This window comes from Mytilus edulis, chromosome 10 (genome assembly GCF_963676685.1).
Source record: "Mytilus edulis chromosome 10, xbMytEdul2.2, whole genome shotgun sequence".
NCBI lineage: Eukaryota > Metazoa > Mollusca > Bivalvia > Mytilida > Mytilidae > Mytilus > Mytilus edulis.
The window spans coordinates 40,343,217-40,366,943 of NC_092353.1; the positions used below are offsets into that span (position 1 = coordinate 40,343,217).

A 23,727-nucleotide genomic window follows, 5' to 3' on the forward strand; every position below is an offset into this window, starting at 1 on the left:
GTCAAGTATATTTTCTTAAAGTCAGAAATTTGTTTGAAGATAATTCTTTTTGAAATAATAGATAAAGTCACAGCTTTACATACATTTTTACATGTAGTTCTTAAGTTTTCTTATGTAAAGATTAATTAATACTATAAATAGTCATTTCAATTACGGCGCTATTTAGCCTAAAGCTTAAATGACAGATTTTTGTTATAATCTTTTGTTAATTCTTATCGTATTATTTCATTGTCATTTAGTTATCTCCTTTCTATTATGAAATTGTCACCATGTCATTTCTTGATTTAAATATGTTTTCTGAAGTTTGTAACTTCAGTGAGAGTCGGGCATTCGTACTGACAACATCCGCTCAATTTGTATCAATGTGTATCAATTTGTAAAAGTACATCAATTTGTAAAACTACATGTATTCCATTCTGAATCATTAAATTGTTAACTACTGCACAGGACTTGTGTCTAATTCTACAAGTGGAGTTAAAGCGAGTATTCACATGGAAGTGACTAGATCCTAGTCATTATCTAATGTTGGCATCGCCAACATCTGCAACCGGTCGTGGGTTGCAGCTCGTGATCAGCTTCAAATCAGTAGCCAGTCTCCCGGTTACATATCTCTGATCTCTAGGGATCTTAAGATGTCTACCCATTTCTATTAAAGAGTGTGTTCGCTAATTCTGAATTTTGTAAATAGTTTCTGGAGTCAGAATGATTATGTTTTGGGTAAAGTTCTTGTTTCAAGTTAATCTTAATATTTTTGTATAGGAAACTTTTATTACTTTTTTTTCCAATAGATTATTGAAAAAGACATTGCAATTCGATTTAATTTGTTTTTTTATGTTATTTAATGCTGTACCTTTATTTTGTACAGTTGTTATTATTTCTGGATCAATATCTAGTTCGGTTAAATTATCAGTAAGATAAGTATACCATGTATATAATAATGGACCAATGAATTTGGGAAGAGGAAGAACATATTTTGATTTTTTAAAAAATTCAATGGAGTGGTTCACGTGATTTATTTATTCAGGAAACCGAAAATTGTAGAAAAATATTGATTTCCCCTATATATTCAATGTTATTTAGTACCCTATCGGAACATTTTAAAAATGACTTTTTCTTGAAAACGAAGTCTGTGACATATACTTTTTTTTACATTTTCTGATGTATATTTTCAATATCTAATTGAGTTCTTAATTCGAAAAAAAATCTATGGACTGGTCATTTACTGATCTTTGACCTTAACATACATCTACAGAAAGTACCTAGAGCATTTTATGACAATATCTCTAAACAGGGTCAGCTTCAGATTTAATATTTTTTATATACCTTGGTTTTGGTGAGTTGTTTTTGGTTTTTGACTATTTTGTTGTTTATTCTTCACTAACGGCTGCTTTCAGGGCCAGTTTGGTCAGCTTGGCAGCCCGCTAGCCTCGATGATGGAGTACTGGTAGATGATCTCGGACGTAGTTCGAAAGATGACAGGAAGCATTATCAGGACCAAAGCCGTGAGGCAGTGAAATGAAGGTCGTATCACCCAACAGCCTAGGATACAGCCCTCGGACGTTAATCGGCATAACACTCCCCATAATACAATGGTTTTGGAGTGCATGTTAACGCGGGTACGCCAACCGCTACGTCTATCTGTACGGCATGGATCGGTTTCTGTCATCTTAAGTAGTAAGTCGTTGATATCTAACTGTAAACCCTAATGGCAATCTTAACTATCTATTTATATGAAATATAACCTCTTGCAGAATTTCAAGCGGTCTGTCATACTTGTTGAAAATGGGTTGCCTTGAACCCCAAGGACGCCACATTTTAACTCTTATATTTGAAATAAGTCTGTATAAATTTGTGTCTATTCGTGCAAATATTAAACATGGGGAAGAATAAAAAGAAAGAAATAGACTACAATATACTCCGCTTCGAGTAAAAGCCAATTTCTATTGTTTTTACTATATTTCCGCAAATCTTTTATTTCGAAAAGCGCAAACAAATACTTTTCCAAAAATAAATTTCTCACAAAGCATCACAGAAAACAGACCTTTTATCATTACTAATTAGGAACAAAGAAAATAATTTACTAGTTAAAAGATAATCCCTCAGAATTGATTGGACCAATTAACAAGGTGATCAGACATGCATTACACGTGTAGAGCGCGTGTCACGTTAAAATGTTAATAACTTTTAAATCTCTTTATATCATGGAACCAACTTTTAACATATGTTTTTCAATATAATGATTTATCTTAATTAATGATCTTGGTGCATATTTAACCTTTGCTTCATATCCTTAGTGCAGTATTTATAAATTCGTCAAGCTTCATTGGATTCAATCAACAATATATGACACTGGACACATTACACAAAATCGGCGCGTGCCATATAAAATGTTAATAACTCTTTTATTTCTGAATATATTTACACTAAAATTTAGATATATGCTCTTTATTCAAATCTGTATGGTACTGAATGACCTTGGTGCTTATTTGACTTGTCCGGCATCATGGGCTGAGTGCACTTCCTGGAGCTTAGTGCACCAAGGCGGCCTAGGTGGTGTTTAGACGTACCGTTTGAATGGGAGCATATAGTTGACCCCCCCCCCCCCCCTTTTTTACCCTGGGTTGGGAACCCCCCTTTTTAAAATGGCTGGATCCGCCACTGATAATTTATTTGATATGACATGAATTAAACAATTTTTGTTGAGGGAATTAACTGTTTGTCCATACAACGTGTATGTTAGTAGTATTTCACATGACTTATAATTGTTTTCGCCTTGAAGTGCTGCTCATTATTCAGAGAGTTTCAGACAAGATGATGAAAATAATAACGTGCAAGATACTTTTTTCGATCATCGTGAAGTGATAATTTTAATTCCCATTTCTCCATGCACTCTACCCCTGTTCAATTGTATATTTATAATTCCTCGTGCTTTAATATACCCCCTCTTTGTGATTACCGTTATGCCAACAGAACTCGGGACTTGATTTACATGTAAAATCAGGGGCGGATCCAGCCACAATAAAGGGGGTTCCAACTACATGTCTCCATTAAATAAGGGGTGTCGTAAATTGTCGCTGGGTATCTGTTAGCCCACCGTTTTCATATAATTTAGATTTCAAAAGTGTATAACTTTTCATATATTGTGTAGGTTAAAATATGTTATCTTTTCCTATATTGTTTGCTTTTTGCTTGGTGAGTAATGTAACAGTGCACTGTCAGGGGCGGATCCATTTAAAAAAGGGGTGTACAAATAAATGTCCCCTATTCAAATGCATCGATCGGCCAAAACAAAAGGGGGGTTCCAACCCCCAGAACCACCTCCCCCTCCTTCGACCCGCCACAGAATATAAATATACAGTGTCGGATCCAGCCATTTTAAGAAGGGGGTTCCCAACAAGTAAAAAGGGGGGGGGGGGTTACAACTATATGCTCCCATTCAAATGAATTGATCGGCTCAAAAAGAGGGGGCCCAACCCCCGGACGGACCCCCATGGATCCGCCACTGATATAATTGTTATTTAAAAGTCATTTACTAGTACTAGATCCAAGCACCTGTTTTGGGATATATATATGTCTAATTTACCGTATATAACTGCGAGAAAATGAATAATACACAAGTCGATAATTGTCTCTTCTCTGCTTATTAATGTGCATGCAATATTCACTCTGATTTACTTGTGAGACCACCGACACTAATAATCACCTCAAAGTTAAAGGTGCTCCGTTACTGGGAAGATCATATCGGATCCGACCAATTTATTGGTTCCATTCCCCCAATTATAAGTCAACGTTCGGCTCCTTAGAAAAAATGCATTGCAATGCGTCATAATTATCTGGACTACAAAGTACTTCCACATATATTATATAACTTCGAAAACAGACAATAATTTATTTCACTGGATGAGACTGGGCTGACGGATTTTTTAATGGATTGGTAATTTTTATTTTTTACACAAGTTTACATGGCAAGATTCTTCACCTTTTTCACCCTACAAATCAAATGGTTGCCTTACACACAGGTGCTTGAGGACAGGATCCTGTATGAGCCCCAAATAGTCCCTCCCCCTTTTTTTATATATTTTTTTTTAATCATAAATCTCAGATTTTTCTATATATATCCCTTATTTGTACTTATTTGTACCATATTGTTACGGGACGGGGGTGTCCCATAAGTAAAAGATATTATGATGAGGTTAACACACTGGTTACTATATTTCTGGTAAATTCTGATATAGAACTGTCAACTCTGGTGCCGAGTTAAAAACTCAGTTATACTGGTAGCGTAGCTGGCAAAATGGTTAATACAATGGTAGCGTAGCAGGCAAAACGGTTAAGGCACTGATCTAAATATGGTAGCACAGAAACTTATTAACATTGACTTACTAATTACATGTACAACAGACAATAAGATTAATCAAGCTTCACAATTTATTATATACAAACAATCAATACTATTACAAGCATTAATCCCATGAAAAACCACCAGAGCACTTAATAAAATATACAGAGACCCCCCTTTTTGGTACGTTAATCGTTTGTCAACAACGTAGTAAGCGTAGTAAAACATCTAGGTCAATCATGGTTTGGTCCATTTATCCAACGGGGATGCAAAGGTACATGTATTGCATCGACTGCGGCACTTTTGGTTTGCTTTGCCTTTGGTAAGTTTCCTTGGTATGAGGAGTGACTGCCCTGGTAGCGGGCCGCAGTCTATCTGAAGACTGTTGTGCACTTGCTTTTATATCTCTGTCCCACCAACATCTCGTGCCCCTATGGAGATGGTGGGCAGATTACGTTATGCTGATTGGATGCTGATCTCAGGTCATTAGGTCACTGACGTCAATAAACATAGTGATGCAAATGGCGGCGATCGGAATGTTGACATTCTGTCGAGTCGGGAAATGGACAAACGGGACTTATCTAAGCTTACTCTTAGCATGTATGGACCCCGGTTACAATATATATGCCTAACGCTAATAAAATAACAAGGTAATAAAGCGGGAACGTGTGAAATAAGAGTAAACAGAAGGTGGGAACAGTCATTCAGTCGGGGAACCCCCGTGGTCAACCAGTGAAGACGAACTCTATAGTATTATTCCCAGAGACATAACTAACAATATTTACATACAATAACAATATATAAGTATACACAATGTTCATCAAATGTCTTTGTATACGCGTTGGCTACCAGTAAACGACGAACGCGAAAATAGAATAGAGTGTTTACTGAGTAGCCTGAAACAGTCGTATGTACAAACCTACAGCTTATACCCTAAACCGTAACACTACCCCCAACCCAGGAAAAGAGTTCGTCCTCGAACTTAAAAAAAAAAATAGGACATCTACCTAATAAATACCTACTTATCAACCTACTAAAAAAATAAAACCGGATCTTCTTTGTGTGGTTGCTGGCTCTGTCGACATGGTAAATTAATCACAATAATCATCATTAGTTCTATAGTGTCGATCTCTGGTACTGAGATCAAACATTTGTACTATAATTCTGGTGTCAATAATATGGTGTTAAACATGGTATAATGTTGTTTCTCTGGAATTGAGATACTAGCAACTCTGGATATTAGAATATATCTGGTTTCAATGTAAAGTGTTTGCTCTACTTGGTGTAAACTTCATGGTATAGTTGGTTCAAATAAATAAGTGGCGAAATAAATGGTACTTTAAATTGTGCATGTCACCCGTCACAAAGACACGTCAGTGAATCACAACAATACCATATGAAAATATTCCACAGAACTTCCATCCGTCACACAGACACGTCGATGAGTCACCTGAAACACTGGCAAACTAAAATTGGTAACATAAATACTGCTTGGTATTCCACAGACATTCCACCCGTCACTTAGACACGTCGGTGAGTCACCGGGACAATACCAAATACAAATATTCCACAGACCTTCCATCCGTCACACAGACACGTCGATGAGTCACCGGGAACAGTGGTAAAACAAAATATATAACAAAAAACTGCATAGTATTCCACAGACATTCCACCCGTCACTTAGATACGTCGGTGAGTCACCAGGACAATACCAAATAAATAAATTCCATTGACATCTCATCCGTCACTCAGACCCGTCGATGAGTCAATCAGAATATTTCTGTACACTAGTAAATAATACTGTAGTCATTAAAAGGTCCAACCATACAACTCTGTTTATCATACAATGGTCTATAAAAAGGTTATTCATTGGTAACATGAATGCATACATAACACCACCTCAGCAGTTTCAACTGATAGAACAATAAATATTTAACGAGGTGCAACTCTTTATAAAAATACTGAAATATTTAACGAACTCATTTTCCGGTATCAAAAATTACTACTAGTATTACTGGTAAAAATTTCATTTTCATAACAAATATATATATATAAAAAACATGTTCACATGCTAACATTCATGGTATCTGAATGTAACAAACATTAACGATTAAGTTCTCTTAGGACAGTCTCTAATGGCGTGTCCTTTCTCATTACAGAAATAACAGGTCTGGTTTGCCTTGGCATTTATACAAACAGACGTTTCAAATTTTGGTTGCTGTCTAAACTTTTTCTCTCTAGCCCTAAAAGTTTCACATTTCAGAGCACAGTACAACGCTCCGTCAATTGTTTCTACATTGCTTTGTACAATAGCCAATTCTAAATCATGATCATTTAGTGCTTTTCTAAATGCCCTATAAGTTAAATAGTCTCTGGTATCGAGACTTGCGGATGGGTAAGCCATTCTGACTAGCCTTTTTATATTATCCGCCAGTTCCTGCAATGGTTGACCTGGTTTTCTAACACAAGCATCAATTTGTGACATATATACATCTGTCAGGTTTTCAGGAGCAAACCTTTTGGTTAACATTTTAACTAAATAACAATATGTTGGGATATTATCTATCTCAATATCAGCTAAAGTCGACAAAGCAGCACCATTCATACATGTAATAAGCTTTAAAACTTTTATATCTTCAGACCAATTATTTAATTTTGCAACAGCCTCAAAATGTAACTTGTACTCAAGCCAGTTAGTGGTCCCATCATATTTTGATGGTTTTGTATACCCAATAGTCTCGATGCATACTGGTTCTCGGTTAGACAACTGGTTTGATTCACTTCTCCCGCATACTTTATTGGTAACATTAGAACTTGTTTTCTCACATGAACAATCATTGGTAACTTTTGGTATTTTATCTAAAACACTCATACACAAATTTGCCACCTGGTCTTCTATTTTCGAAATACTACTTAAAAGTGATTCAGAAAGATTTTCAAGCTTTTCTACTTTTTCATTATTAATCTTTAACTGTGTTTCAAATCTATTAATACGGTCCCCTAGGGTATTCAAATTTCTACTGAACTGGTTCACTATATTTGTATATACCTCAACCTTCTTATTCATGGTATTTACTACATCATCTGGCCTTGATGCACAAGATTTATCACTAACTGGGGTAGATGCACGACTGTCAGGAACAAAATTTTCTGACGGGCTAACGCAACTACTCATGTTAATTGTTTAAATTAAATCTGTTGTACAAGTAAGTCAAAACAGTTCATCAATAAAAAATACTGGTTCAAGTCTCTACTCTCGAGGTGTGGTTTTATGCGTATCCCACCGCCGGACACCAAATGTTACGGGACGGGGGTGTCCCATAAGTAAAAGATATTATGATGAGGTTAACACACTGGTTACTATATTTCTGGTAAATTCTGATATAGAACTGTCAACTCTGGTGCCGAGTTAAAAACTCAGTTATACTGGTAGCGTAGCTGGCAAAATGGTTAATACAATGGTAGCGTAGCAGGCAAAACGGTTAAGGCACTGATCTAAATATGGTAGCACAGAAACTTATTAACATTGACTTACTAATTACATGTACAACAGACAATAAGATTAATCAAGCTTCACAATTTATTATATACAAACAATCAATACTATTACAAGCATTAATCCCATGAAAAACCACCAGAGCACTTAATAAAATATACAGAGACCCCCCTTTTTGGTACGTTAATCGTTTGTCAACAACGTAGTAAGCGTAGTAAAACATCTAGGTCAATCATGGTTTGGTCCATTTATCCAACGGGGATGCAAAGGTACATGTATTGCATCGACTGCGGCACTTTTGGTTTGCTTTGCCTTTGGTAAGTTTCCTTGGTATGAGGAGTGACTGCCCTGGTAGCGGGCCGCAGTCTATCTGAAGACTGTTGTGCACTTGCTTTTATATCTCTGTCCCACCAACATCTCGTGCCCCTATGGAGATGGTGGGCAGATTACGTTATGCTGATTGGATGCTGATCTCAGGTCATTAGGTCACTGACGTCAATAAACATAGTGATGCAAATGGCGGCGATCGGAATGTTGACATTCTGTCGAGTCGGGAAATGGACAAACGGGACTTATCTAAGCTTACTCTTAGCATGTATGGACCCCGGTTACAATATATATGCCTAACGCTAATAAAATAACAAGGTAATAAAGCGGGAACGTGTGAAATAAGAGTAAACAGAAGGTGGGAACAGTCATTCAGTCGGGGAACCCCCGTGGTCAACCAGTGAAGACGAACTCTATAGTATTATTCCCAGAGACATAACTAACAATATTTACATACAATAACAATATATAAGTATACACAATGTTCATCAAATGTCTTTGTATACGCGTTGGCTACCAGTAAACGACGAACGCGAAAATAGAATAGAGTGTTTACTGAGTAGCCTGAAACAGTCGTATGTACAAACCTACAGCTTATACCCTAAACCGTAACAATATATATACTAATATACCATATTTATACTCTAAATATGCATGTTTACTATCAACGTGAATCTCGACTATAGAGCGAAGCGAAAGGTTGCCAACTTCGTTTCAAGAAATTGGGGCAATGGTCAGGAAAAATTGTTTTAAAATCTAATAAAATGTCTCTTACCGGTCTAATCAACGAGTACTTGCTGTTCCTACATAATTATCCTTATCGAATATCAATATCCAGACATAATATATTACTGTTTAAACACTTTTAATTATTTTTTTCGCTGGCGGTGTTGCTGTTTTTTGGTCCATTCAACTTCGATCAACGGAAGTTACAAAACAACGACATCTGTGTGGTCTTCAGCTCAAGAAGGATAACTCCACATGAAAACGCGGGAAATTAGATGAGTTCCGGGGTATATGCTGGATAAGAAAACATAAGAGAATTTCGAATGTAAACATTTCGAAAATCTCTGACTTTTTCTACCCCGGAACTCATCTAATTTCCCGCGTTTTCAAGTGGAGTTATCCTTCTTGAGCTGAAGACCACACAGATGTCGTTGTTTTGTAACTTCCGTTGATCGAAGTTGAATGGACCAAAAAACAGCAACACCGCCAGCGAAAAAAATAATTAAAAGTGTTTAAACAGTAATATATTATGTCTGGATATTGATATTCGATAAGGATAATTATGTAGGAACAGCAAGTACTCGTTGATTAGACCGGTAAGAGACATTTTATTAGATTTTAAATCAATTTTTCCTGACCATTGCCCCAATTTCTTGAAACGAAGTTGGCAACCTTTCGCTTCGCTCTATAGTCGAGATTCACGTTGATAGTAAACATGCATATTTAGAGTATAAATATGGTATATTAGTATATATATGGTACAAATAAGTACAAATAAGGGATATATATAGAAAAATCTGAGATTTATGATTAAAAAAAAAAATATAAAAAAAAGGGGGAGGGACTATTTGGGGCTCATACAGGATCCTGTCCTCAAGCACCTGTGGCCTTACACATTGTTACACCTACACGACCTAAAACATATTCATGTAAACATTTGTTTGGTATCATTCATTTTCTGTGACAACTCTTCATCAGTGACCTGAGTGTAAGGATGACAGTGTCGGATCCAGAACTTTTCATTTTTTTTGGGGGGGGGGGGGGAGGGGGAGGGTTGCTTGCTCGCTCCAGTCATGCTTCAGTGATTCTCGATATAATCATGATAATTAACAAACTTTTCACACAAAAGGGGGAGGGGGGCTTTCCCCTTAATTAGAAATCTCTATTTTCAGGCATAGGCTCATATACATTTGCCTATTGAAGAACTGAGATAAAAACATGAGACGGCTAATGAGTTTTCAGCTGCTTTGCATCATTGTACATTAAAATACATCATGAACATACATTTTGCAATACTTAAATAATGTAGGATCAAATCTGGATATATGTACCGGTAGTTGAAATTGTTAGCCTTAAACATTAAAAAATGAACACCCAAAGTTTAAAAATAAGAATGACCATATAGTCTTTAATGTATGTGCTATTGCTGGTAAACTGTCATCTATTCCCTTAAATCTGAGTTCACAGCCAATTATTAATTAATCAAAATTAGAATTAAAATTAGTCAAGTATATCTACTCTATTAGGTCTCTAGTTTGGATAGTGTATAACTTGCAAATTAAAATCATACTCCTTCCAAATTTATTTCTTAAAATATTATGGATGAAATAGCAAGTAAGGGATGAAATTAAATTGGATGAATGTGGCAACTTTTTTTAGGTAAAGTAGTGGTTTGGTATAGTTTGAAAAGGTAAAATATTAGTATGTCAAACTTAATTATAGACCCTTTAAAGATAAAATTATCCTTATTTTGAGTCATAGCTTATAGATTTTTTTATAATGTTGATCAGAGGCGAATCCAGCCATTTTAAAAGGTGCGGGTCCAAACCAAGAGTAAATGGGGTTACAACTATATGCTCCCATTCAAATGCATTGCTCGGCAAAAGAAAAGGGGTGGTTCCCCCCTCCTTGGATCTGCCAACTCTGTTGTTGTTCGTCGTCGTCTGTCTGGTGTTCTCTTCTAAAACTACCTAACCAATTTCTACCAAACTTAAGCTGAATGATCCTTCATGTTATATCTATGGGTATCTAAAACAGTTTTTGTCGAGCCTGCAACTTTTGTTGCAGAAAGCAAGCTCAACATAGGGATAGTGATCCGGCGGCGGTGTTAGCTAACTTCTTAAAAGCTTTATATTTTAGAAGGTGGAAGACCAGGATGCTTCATACTTTGTATATATGGATGCCTCATGTTACAAAGTTTCCGTCAGTCACATGTCCAAAGTCCTTGACCTCATTTTCATGGTTCAGTGATTACTTGAAAAAAAAGTTAAGATTTTTTGTAATGTTAAATTCTCTCTCATTATAAGTAATAGGATAACTATATTTGGTATGTGTGTACCTTGTAAGGTCCTAATGCCCGTCAGACAGCTTTCACTTGACCTCAACCTCATTTCATGGATCAGTGAACAAGGTTAAGTTTTGGTGGTCAAGTCCATATCTCAGATACTATAAGCAATAGGTCTAGTATATGCGGTGTATGGAAGTAATGTAAGGTGTACATGTCCAACTGGCAGGTGTCATCTGACCTTGACCTCATTTTCATGGTTCAGTGGTTATAGTTAAGTTTTTGTGTTTTGGTCTGTTTTTCTCATACTGTATGCAATAGGTCTACTATAATTGGTGTATGGAATGATTAAAAGATGTACATGTTAAGCTGGCAGGTGTCATCTGACCTTTACCTCATTTTCATGGTTCAGTGGTCAAAGTTAAGATTTTGAGTTTTGGTCTTTTTTTTTCTAATACTATATGCAATAGGTCAACTATATTTGATGTATGGAAATATTTTATAATCTATATATCAGTCACCTAGGTTTTATTTGACCTTGACCTCATTTTCAAGGTTCATTGCTCAGTGTTAAGTTTTTGTGTTTTGGTCTGTTTTCTTAAACTATAAGCAATAGATCAGCTGTATTTGTTGGGGCAGAATCAATTTGCGCCAATTGCAGTTTTGAAAAGGTATTAATTGCCACTCTCTTTTATTTTAATGGTATTAATTGCGCCAATAAATGAAATGAAATTGCGCCACATTTACCTGTAAATATTTTTTACCTATATCATAAACTGTACATGTTTTACCTATATCATACTTGTACTATATTCAACCTTTCCACTTAAGATTTAACTGAACACTCATCAAATTTTAGTAAACTCACCAAAAAAATTAATTGTTTAGTAATAGAATATTTTTTCACGAGTCAATATGTCAAGATGTACAGTTAAGTCGTGTTGTGCTAGTATATTCACAGATGAATCGTGTACAATTATTTTGAATGGAGAATTAGATCATATTCATACAACTTTATTCTATACATGGCTTTAACATGTTTAAGAATGGACATTATATTCCCTTAGTATGTTGTCTGTTGCCGTCAAAATCAGAAGCGTGTTACAAGAAAATGTTTCCCTTACTTCATTTGCAAGAAGATTAATCTGACCTCCAATGATACCACCATTCATCTAGATTTTGAAGATAAAATGCACAAAACAGTCAGAGACCTCTTTCCAGACTTTGTTTTTAAGTCATGTTGATTTGATCTTGCTCATGAAAAGTATCAACAACTAATGAGTGGATAAGTAAGCAGAAGGGAATATATGTATTTTCAGCTACAAATACCAGCCTTTAATTCAATGATGAACAGAGACATTTTTATGGTTTTTAAAAACTATATATGTACGAGTGAAAGTTTTAATTCAGCATATGTTTTGTTATTAAAATGGCTTTAACCCGCCAGTCGGTAAACTGCCGGTCCAAGCCCGTATAAAAGAGTCGGGAAGTCAATCATTACGTTGTTATATATAAATAAAAATAAATAAAATTGGCGAAATAAGATGATTATTTTATTGGCGCAAATGATACCTATAGTTTTGAAAATAAGGTGGTGCAAAAGAAGTATTGGCGCAATTAAGTTGTGGAGCAAATGAGTTACTTTTTGGCGCAAGAAGATATCACCCATATGTTGTATGGAAGGATTATTAGGTGCACATGCCTGCCTGGCATGGCTCATCTAACCTTGACCTATTTTTCAGGGTTCATTGGTCAATGTTTAGTTTTCTTGGTTAATGTTAAATTTAAGTGACAGTTGTAATAAACAATGATAAAGCTTTATATTTAGGACTATCAACATAATATCAATGATTAGTAAAGAAGGCGCGACATTTCAACGTGTGCACTCTTGTTGTTTTGTTTTCTTTTTCGTCAGAAAACATTGTGATCATGGCTAAACATATTAAATAAAAACATAGGAGGAAAGGTAGTTTTGGCTTTTATCTCAAACCCAAATTAAAGGATTAAGAGCAAATCTGACACAGAGTTAGTTGTTTATTATAGGTGAATTTCTATCAACATTAAATTTTCAGACAAGTTGTAACAACCCATTGTTGGGTTGCTGCCACTAGATTGGTGATTTTAAGGAAATATTGCAGTGTTTATACGACCGCAAAAAGTTTTTTGTGATCATATATCATGGTATATTGGTATCGTGTAGTCGTTGTCCGAAGCCATTTGGTTTTCGCATAATTACTTTAGGATAAGTTAATAGAAATCTATGAAATTCAAATAAAAAGGAAGGTTGGGATTTATTTTGGGAGTTTTTGTCCAGAGTTTAGGAATTATGCATTTTACATGTTTTTAGGGACCAAAAGGTTCCAAAATTAAACATTTTTTGATTTTATAGAAATTGAATTATGGGGGTTCTTTGATATGCCAAAACTAAGGCCACGGTTTTTTAATTTGATGGTTTACGGATTTTCCCCATGAAAAAGTCGGGTCGGTCGGTCGGGGAAAAAAAAAAAAAAATCTTCTTTGAAGACAGAAAAATATGCAAAATCAATATATATTTCACCTTTCTAACAATATGTTTGTTGTGCTATTTTATCATCATTTCTTCAATTTTAGTTCGATGAAATAATATTGCTCAACTGTTATAAACATCGCATGACATTGTCTAATAAAAAAAAAGGGGGGGTGCACGGACAAAGACGAAATTAAATCGTCATTTCAGAAACAAGAAAAATAAATTCGCGTAGCTCTTTATCAATCCAGAAAACTTGGTGAATAATGATCTTCAAGCACGAAAACTGATAAAGAAAAAAATGTAAAAACGTCGTACGAAAATAAGTTTCAACACACGTGTCAAAAACCTAATAGACTCGTCCATATGGCAACTTAACAAGGTAGATTGGGAAGAGTGGAAACGTGTCACAGAAGAAAGGTTTGGTGAATGGTTGGAAAACAGGCCAGCAAATAACAACTCAGTTGACCATATTTACCAGTCATTTGCTGACATCATAAATGCAACACAAAAAGAAATGATCCCATATAAAGAAATTAAACCAAGAAAACACCAAAAGCCATGCTGGTGGAGTAGCTCAGTAACATCTGCCAAAAAACACCTAAATCACTGCCAGAAACAATACAGAATGAGGAACATTCCACAAAACAAACAAAGACTCATCATTGCAGAAGACAACTTTGACAAGGCAAAGGAAGATGCACAAGAAGAATGGAGTAATAACCTCGTAAACCAACTAAATCAGGCTAAAAACTCAAAAGACTTCTGGAACACGTACAAAAAGATGTCCAGGAAAACAGAAGATAACTCAGTACTCCCATTAATTGTTGAAAATAAAGATCCAATATTTGACAACAAAAGTAAAGTTGAACTTCTACAAAAAATTTTCTTTGGAGGTAGCCACCTAAAGGATGAGTCATTTGATAAAGAATTTTATGATAGTATCAACAAAGAATACAAAGAACTAAATAACATGTATCAGGCAGCAAATGAAACAGATCAACATAGAGAAGGCTTTGATAGAGAAATAGACAAAGACGAGGTAGAAGCAGCGATATACCGCCTTCGCACGGGGACTGCCCCAGGACCAGATCAGCAGTTTGCTGAATTCTATAAGCATGCAGGTGACAAATTTACAGAAGCCTTAGTAACAATGATGAACATCATATGGCAAAAAGGGGAATTACCAACAGAATGGAAAATGGCAGATGTAAAATTTCTAAGAAAACCAGGAAAAACCAGCTATTACTCATCCTCTTCTTACAGACCAATCAGCCTAACTTGCATTATATGCAAACTAATGGAGAGAGTCATCCTAGAACGCATTGTGGCATATATTGAGGGTCACAGATTGATTGATTTAACTCAAGAAGGGTTCAGAAAGAATCACTCAACCACCAATGCTCTACTTCGGTTAGTCCAAACAATAGCTGATGGTTTCAATGAGGATGAATCAACTCTTGCATGGCTAGTGGACCTTGAAAAGGCATATGACTCAATATGGCGTGAGGGGTTAATGATCAAGCTGCATAAACTTGGGATAAAGGGAAAAACCTGGTTATGGATAAACAGCTTTCTCACAAATCGAACAGCCAGATGTATGCTGAATAACTTCTTTGGAGAACAATTTGATACCAAAATCGGCTTGCCACAAGGGTCAGTACTATCACCCACCTTGTTTAACATATTCATAGCTGATATAATGGATAACACAAAAGGAGAAAATTGCAAGTTTGCAGATGATGGCACTTTATGGCATAAGGGGAAAGACATAAAGGAAATGAAAGAAAGAACTTCAGAGGATGTCAAAACTATTTTAAAATGGACAGAAAAATGGAGAATTAATGTAAACCTGGAAAAGTGTGAAGTATGCCTATTCTCAAAAGGCAACACAGATGCAGAGCAGAAAACATTAAAAGTCAACTCCTTCTCCTATAGATATAGTCCAACACCGAAGCTACTTGGAGTAACTCTAGACGAGAAGCTTAAATTTGACACCCACATCAATCTGATGCAGAAGAGGGCAAATAATGCAATATATGTAATTAGAGATATTAAGGGCATGGGAGGAATATCAAGATCAAAACTACTCCAAATATACAACAGCATGGTTAGATCTATCATGGAGTATGCATGCCCAGTCTGGCAAATAACATCTGCAGAGAATATGAAGAAATTAGAAGCTGTACAAAGAAAAGGCTTGTCAATATGCCTAGGACTACCAGGAACATCAGGTAGAGAGGCAATGGAAGTTGAAGCCAACATACAACCCATAGACCTCAGAATAGAGGAAATATCAGTACGTGAACTGGCAAAAATACAATCAAAGAACATAGCAGAACCAATTAAACAACAACTAGAACAGTATTTAACAAACAACGCAACCTATGAACAACAGGATTCTCCATTTGGTAAAGCTATAAACCAATCCATAGACATGTTCAAAGCCACGAAAGTTGACATCAAACTTATAGAACCAGAATTCACATACAAAGCTGGTGTAGATGTCATGCTAAGGAGATCACCAAGTTATTGGAGTCGTCTAGGTAGCTCAAAGAACAGAACAGCCGAACAAACTGTTGAAAGTAAACAGGTTGTAAAGGACCTATTAGGAGACAGCACAGACTCAACAGTAGTGGCATTCACTGATGGTTCATGTCAAGGTAACCCGGGACCATGTGGGGCAGGAGCAGTAGTATATTCTGGAAATAGCCAAGGCATAAGTCTAAAGAGGCCAGTAGCTAATAGAGGATCGATACTTCTTGCTGAACTAGTAGCCATACTAATGGTCCTGGAGCACTGTATAACGACTATAAAGGACCAGTTTTCTGAGCTTAAAATACTGTCAGATAGCCAGACTGCTGTAGGCATCTTGACTCTGAACTGGAAATCTTCTAACTACATCGACACAATTACTGATATCAAAGAATGCATGGGAACGCTCTTAAGACACGGCATACTAACAACCCTATCTTGGATCCCAGGCCATGCTAATATAGCCGGGGACGAGATAGCGGACCAGTTGGCAAAAGACGCTGCAAAAGAGGCCTCATCACTAAATGATCAGTATAATGTCATAACCATGTCAGATGTAAGATGTGCAGTCAAGATGTCTACAAAACTCAAATGGCAAAGCAGATGGACAATTAGTGAAACTGGAAGACAGCTTTTCAACCTAATTCCTATCGTTGGTAAGGACGCACAACTAGACAAGCCTAACAACCAAATAGGAAGAATATTGTCAGAAATAAGAACGGGCTACAGCAGACTTAACAAATACAGAAACCAAATCGGTCTATCCCTCACGCCATATTGTGAATGCGGAGAAGAAGAAACATCAGAACACTTCCTGCTATACTGCCCAAGATACCAACAAGAAAGAGAGGACATGCGAAGACAAATGGAACTACTTAACATCGATCCAACAAATATACAGTCAATACTAGCACCACCAAAAAGAGAAACTTACGAAGCAACATCGCAAATTGTAGGGGAATATATTACAAAATCAGGGAGATTCCAAGAACTTGCAATCCCTGATTCCCGATCCTGCGCCTAAACAAGTATACCAAAGTACCGCGAGATATTACCTCGAGCAACGGTGTACCATAAGAGGAGGAAGATAGCACACAGAGAACAGTAGTGTCAATTATTGACCTTAGGATCAGGATCAGGAAAACGAGATTATCGGGTTAATCTGTTGTCTCGCATTCCCGTTTTTTTATCCAAATGGACGATAATTTTTTTATTATCTATGAAACAAGAAAATTCCAAATGATTTGTTAATATTCAGTACTTCAACTTGACGCCTTTACCCTGTCCACATTTGGACAAGTCTATTTTTATGAGATGATGCATCTTACGGACTGATGACAAATAAGGGAAACGAACTTATTGTGTAATTGGTTTTAAACACAAGTTTCGTTCCGCAATATTATTTGCGCAAACGACAATTCAAGGTCAGTTATAATTGATTTGTCTATTTTTAGAAACGTAAACTGGAAGTTTTATTTTTTCACAACAGAAAGTGTTATCAATTTTGTTAGTGATTAATGCATTTCATTTCATAAAAAACAAAAATTTAATTATTTTTCAGGGATAATTCATTTGTTAGGGTCGGCGGGAATAAAAAAGCATGAAAAGTCAATTTTATTTTTATTCTGGAAATCGGAAAAATCGGGTCGGCGGATCCGTAAACCAACAAATTAAAAAATCCTGGCCTAACTGTGTATTTAGATTCTTAATTTTTTGGTCCTGTTTAAATTGGTCCAAAAGGTCCAAAGGGTCCAAAATTTAACTTATTTTGATTTTAACAATATTTAAATTCTTAGTGTTCTTTAATATCATGAATATGCTGAATCTGAATATTTACTTAGATTTTTTATTATGGACCCAGTTATCAAGTTGGTCCAAACAGGGGTTCAAAATAAATTTTACTTTGTTTAATTTCAACAAAAATTGAATATATGGGGTTCTTTGATATGGGGAACATGCTGAATCTAACCATTCATTTAGATTTTTGATAATTTGGCCCGTTATCAAATTGCATGGTCCACATGGAGGTCTGAAGAGTCCAAACTTGAACTTTATTTGATTTCATCAAAAAATGAATTATTGGGGTTCTTTGATCATGGTGATATGCTGCATCTAACCATGTATTAAGATTTTGAATATTGGACCATATTAGAGGTTAATTGTTAATTTAAAATTTTTAATTACTTGGACCACATTCATTCTGTGTCAGAAACCTATGCTGTGTCAAATATTGAATCACAATCCAAATTCAAAATTCAGAGCTGTATCAAGCTTAAATGTTGTGTCCATACTTGCCCCAACTGTACAGGGTTCAACCTGCACAGTCATATCAAGCTGAGCCATGCGTAGCATTTTTATTGGTTATTATCTTGAATCTTATTTCTAATAAAGATATACTGTAAACAACAAATATAATTCGGAAAGTAAAGTCTACAAATATGATATTAATACACCAAAAATTGTCAATTGACCCCATAAGGAGTTATTGCCTTTTAAAGACAATTTTTCACAATTTGTTCATCTAGTTTACTCAATACTCTAAAGAATCTCCTCCTTTGAAGTGACATTGCAGAATATATTACAGCCAAACTTGGACTGAATGAGTTTCAGAGTAACTAGTTTAAAGTTTGTATTTTATTTCCTTTTAGGTCAAGAAACATAGTCACTTTATAGTTACATGGCTAAAATGGAACATTGGGATTTAAAATGATCACAAATGGAAGATTGATGCAGAAAATTTCAAGTGAGCACTTCAGGCTCTTGAGAGCCTCTTGTTTAATTGCTTCTGTAAGTAATATATATTAATTTGAAATTCTGACAAGTGAGACACATGCAGATTATACTGTAAACAATATTTCAGAGTTAAATGTAGTCAAGCAAACATATCATATTAGAATATGCGAATCATGTCTTTGATGTCCAATGAAAAATTAGTACAAACACGAAGAAAACGAAGAAAACGTATGGGAATGTTTGTTTTTAAACTATTGACCAGGGTGAAAGTCTTTGAAAATGATAACTGGCAAAAAGTCTGTAAAATGAAATAGCACAAATATTCCATTCTTTCAAAATATTATTGTATATAAAGAAAAACACATACTGATGTTTAATAATAGTCTTTACCCTTTTTAGGTTTAGGACAACATGGACAAGAAATATAGAAAAATAATGAAAAATATAAACAGTTACAATAAAAATGAGTGGCAAAACAAGATAAACAGAATACAACAAGGCCTAAACGGTAAGACCACTTCTATATACATGTAAATTCAGAAATTATTGCTTGCATTTATTATTGTGATTTTTCACGAATGGACAACTTTATTGTGATTACAAAAAAAATCTGCATAAAGATCAATATATATCATGTATATATATATATATGTTTCTGTTATCAAAACATGAGTTCTTATTTTTTTAATACTCACCAGTCACATTATTCGCATTACTAAAAACCTCTTGATAATTTCTGAATTACAGAAATAAAAGTATTTGCCTTTGAATGATGACTTATATAAAAATAAGAAGATGTGGTATACATGGTAAACGAGTGACTTATCCACCAGAGTTCAATAAAGTGGATGCAAGAAATTAAAGGCCAATGATTGACCGGCCTTCAATAATGAGAAAACACTTCCTTTATAGGTCAGCTAATAAAGATCCCAATATGAAAAGATTTAAACAATCCAATTTAGTTCAACATGTTCAAAGTCAATAACAAACAAAAAAAAATCATGTCTGTGAGCACTCAACTTTACCATAAAATTTGACACTGGTTCAAATTACACAACATATGAACATTCTATAACAACTATTGCAAGTGGCTCAACTTTAAATATCACTGCAAGGCACTAAACAACGAATATTAAATTTGGACACAAAGCACTGAAATAAGAGAACTCATAAGTACGAAGATCAAATGAAAGTTTCTCAAAATGTTCATTAAACATGATAAAATAAGCTTATTTATATTGCTGTTTTTTTTGTCCATTTAAACATTTTTTTAAATTTTTTTTATTTATAGGTCAGATATCTTGGTTTTTATGATCATCAACAGGTCCTGCAGGGTCTATACTGAAGAAACTTAATTGTTAATACTTTTCTACATAATGTGCTAATTGTATTAAATAATGTGAAATGAACTGTGTGTTTTTCTGGAAAAAGAAATAGAAAAACTTCTACAAAATTGCTATTATCAAATTGGAGTACTAACAAAGATGCACAGGAACACAATTGTGTAAAATGTAACAACCTACATATTCACTGATGGATTATGGAGAAATAAAAAAAAAATAGTATCTTTGTCATGTTTGTTGTCGAAATAAACAACTGCCTTATCCATTCATGTACATGGCTCCATCATATCAAATATACGGAGAAGATGTTTGAAGAACAAGTTGCCAAAATTTATCCAACCAATTGAAGGAAGATGTCTTGTGGATGGAATTATTTATGCACTGAACTGTTATGTAGGGGGTCGAATAATTGTACACAGCAGCTGAAACAGAAGACAAGTTAATTTAACATGAAAAGTGTTTATTTTATTTAATATGCAAATATGAGCACAATATTAATAACATCACAAGTGGTATGATATTCATAGCGTTTTGCTTATAATTGTATTGTCTTAAACATGCTAAACAGTCAGCCTTTTGTTAAATACTCACCATGAAAATTTGTATTAAATTTTTAATTATCTTTTGTATCAATAATTCAGTCTAGGAAAAATTATATTTATACCGTCATGAATTTTCCATAGAGGAAAAATAGGGGAAAACATTTCCTTAAGGGAAATTTGATGTTTAGAAATTTCCTTAGAGGAAATTTAAAGAACAATAATTTCCTTAGAGGAAATTTAATGTCTTGAATTTTCCCTCAAGGAAAAGTGTTTGTCAACAATTTCCTCACATGAAAAAGTTTTTCCTTCAAGGAAAATTTGAAGCTACAAATTTCCTCACAGGAAAAAGTATTTCCTCAAAGGAAAATTTGAAGCCGCAAATTTCCTCAAAGGAAAAAGAATTTCCTCCAAGGAAATAGAATTTCCTCTAAGGAAATAGAATTTCCTCAAAGGAAATGTTTATGCAGCAAATTCCCTCGAGGAAAAAACAATTTCCCTTGAGGAAAAATCTTTTTCCTTCAGGGAAATTTGATTTCCCTTGAGGAAAACTACTTTTCCTCTGAGGAAATTGTTGAAAAAAGGAGCATAACTTTTTCAACAGTGGTGCTAGAGACAAAATTTTTTAGGACAAATATCAGGGAACCAATGCCAACCAAGTTATCAACTTCATTTTGACTTAACTCTAAAAATAAAGGTGACAACTTTTGCACTCAGCGGAATTGCAAACTTGTCCCGGAGACTGTTGTAATTTTGTTTAGTTTACGTGTGAGTTACATTTACACAACACCGAGTTTAGGGCAATGTGAACACAGCCTTAGTATACTAGGCAAAAAAAGAAACGTTACATTGGTTTATAATTTGAAAATATATTAATTTCAAATATTTTTTTTATATGATTAAAACTAGTAACCTGAATGATTTATCTCTGTATGGATATGGAATCGAGTTGTCCTTTTGGTCATTAATGGTGTCGAACACGATTGTTAACAAAAGGTCGCATTAAAAAATGAAAAAGTTACACGTAAGTTAATGCCCCGTCTACGCCAAAATGAGAGAGAACGAGCTATTAGGATGTTGTCAGCAGGAATGACTCAAGTGCTGAAGTGCAGGTTGTAAATCATTTCAATGTCTCTAGAATGACTATTGCAAGGCTTAAGACTCGTCTTAAAGATACTGGCACAACAAATGATCGCCCCCGTAGTGGCAGGCCACGTGAAACGACGTTACGTCAAGACAGGCACATCCGCATCATTCATCTCCGGAATCAAATCCGTATTCAAATGGCGTTAAAAAACCTTCTTCGTCATCGTCTCTTTTACAATACTATAAAACATTTAAAAAAAATAGGCTTTTGATAAACTACATGTATTGTGATTGACAAATACCTCCATTGTTCAATTAATTATACATTAATATTTTCGCTTTTCAATTTAGCGACGGCAGAGCCAGGGTCTGCTGGAGGCGCAATGAACGATTTTCTGATGCGTGCGTGCAGGAACCAGATCGGTGCTGGCAAAATCAATGTATGGGACGGAATAACCTACCTGGGACGCACCGAGCTCAAAATCATCGTTGGTAACCTTAATGCAACAAGGTATAGGGACGCAATTCTTGCTCCAGTTGTTCTCCCGTTTTTCCGAAGACATCGTTTTAACCACGTTTTTCAGCAGGACAACGTCCGTTGTCACGTGGCACATATTTCGATGACTTTTTGGAGAATAACCATATTCGTGTGTTGTCTCGGCCAGCAATATCTCGAACTTGGAGGTACCGAACTTGGACGACGTATCAGAAATAGCCAAAATCCACTGGAAACGCTCGCCCAGCTCCGAACAGAACTTTAATTTTCAGGGAATGGAACAACATCCCATGACATGAGCTTTATTCGACATCTTGTTGATTCCATGCGACGGAGGTGTCAGGCGTTCATAAATGCAAGAGGTGGTCATACTAGGTATTGATATGTTAACCAGAATTCTGTATTCGTCCTGTTGAAATGTCGAAAATGTGCAATATTGTTTTCAATAGAGAAAACTTGTTATTGTTCTCTTTAACATTATGTTAGCTAACTATTTTATTAATTGTTGTTATAAAAAAATTAAACGATCTTACAAGCATGTAACGTTTCTTTTTTGCCTAGTATATTAATGTATAATTAATTGAACAATGGAGGTATTTGTCAATCACAATACATGTAGTTTATCAAAAGCCTATTTTTTTTAAATGTTTTATAGTATTGTAAAAGAGACGATGACGAAGAAGGTTTTTTAACGCCATTTGAATACCCAAGAGGGTCTAGCACGGTCTGGTATTCAAGCAAAAACAATACAAACAGGCTACAAAAATATGTGATATATTTAGAAAAAAATCAAAAGAAAGACGCTCCTGTAAGATGTTTTCGTAATAGTTAACTTAAGTTAAATTAAGTTTATCCGACATTTTTTTTTTTATTAAATAAAATATCTGCATAGAACAACCTACCAAAATGGGGAAAAAATGCTGAACTCCATATGCTATAAAGAAAAGTAAAAAAAAAAATGAACGTTCGAATCACGATTATGAATAATACGCTCTGTGAATAAACTTCTCCGTACATGCGTACAGTACAGTATTGCACCTGTCCTCATATCTTATTAACCGAAAAGCTTCGTTTGTGTTATTACAAAAAGTTAATGAAATTCGTATTGATTTGTTATCTAAAATGTACTAGTTTAATCCAGGATAAGTATAGTAATGAGGCATTCTTCCTAAATCCTTGATTTAATCAAGATGTACCGCCTTTATTGAATAAACTTCCTAATTATACGTCACTCGCCTGTTTTCAAATATCTAAGCGTAATATTTTTAACGCGTTTTACAATTAAGTTAAATGATCAATAAAATTCAGAATTGAAAT

The 23,727-nt window shown here is 35.0% G+C and overlaps 1 protein-coding gene across 1 annotated transcript; it reads left to right on the forward strand.

The window, feature by feature from the left end:
• The first annotated feature begins 14,306 nt into the window (after positions 1–14,306).
• LOC139492767 (uncharacterized) lies at positions 14,307–17,237 on the forward strand. The gene has a single exon (XM_071280917.1). The coding sequence runs from the start codon at positions 14,307–14,309 to the stop codon at positions 17,235–17,237; it is 2,931 nt and encodes a 976-aa protein (XP_071137018.1).
• The last annotated feature ends 6,490 nt before the right edge of the window (positions 17,238–23,727 follow it).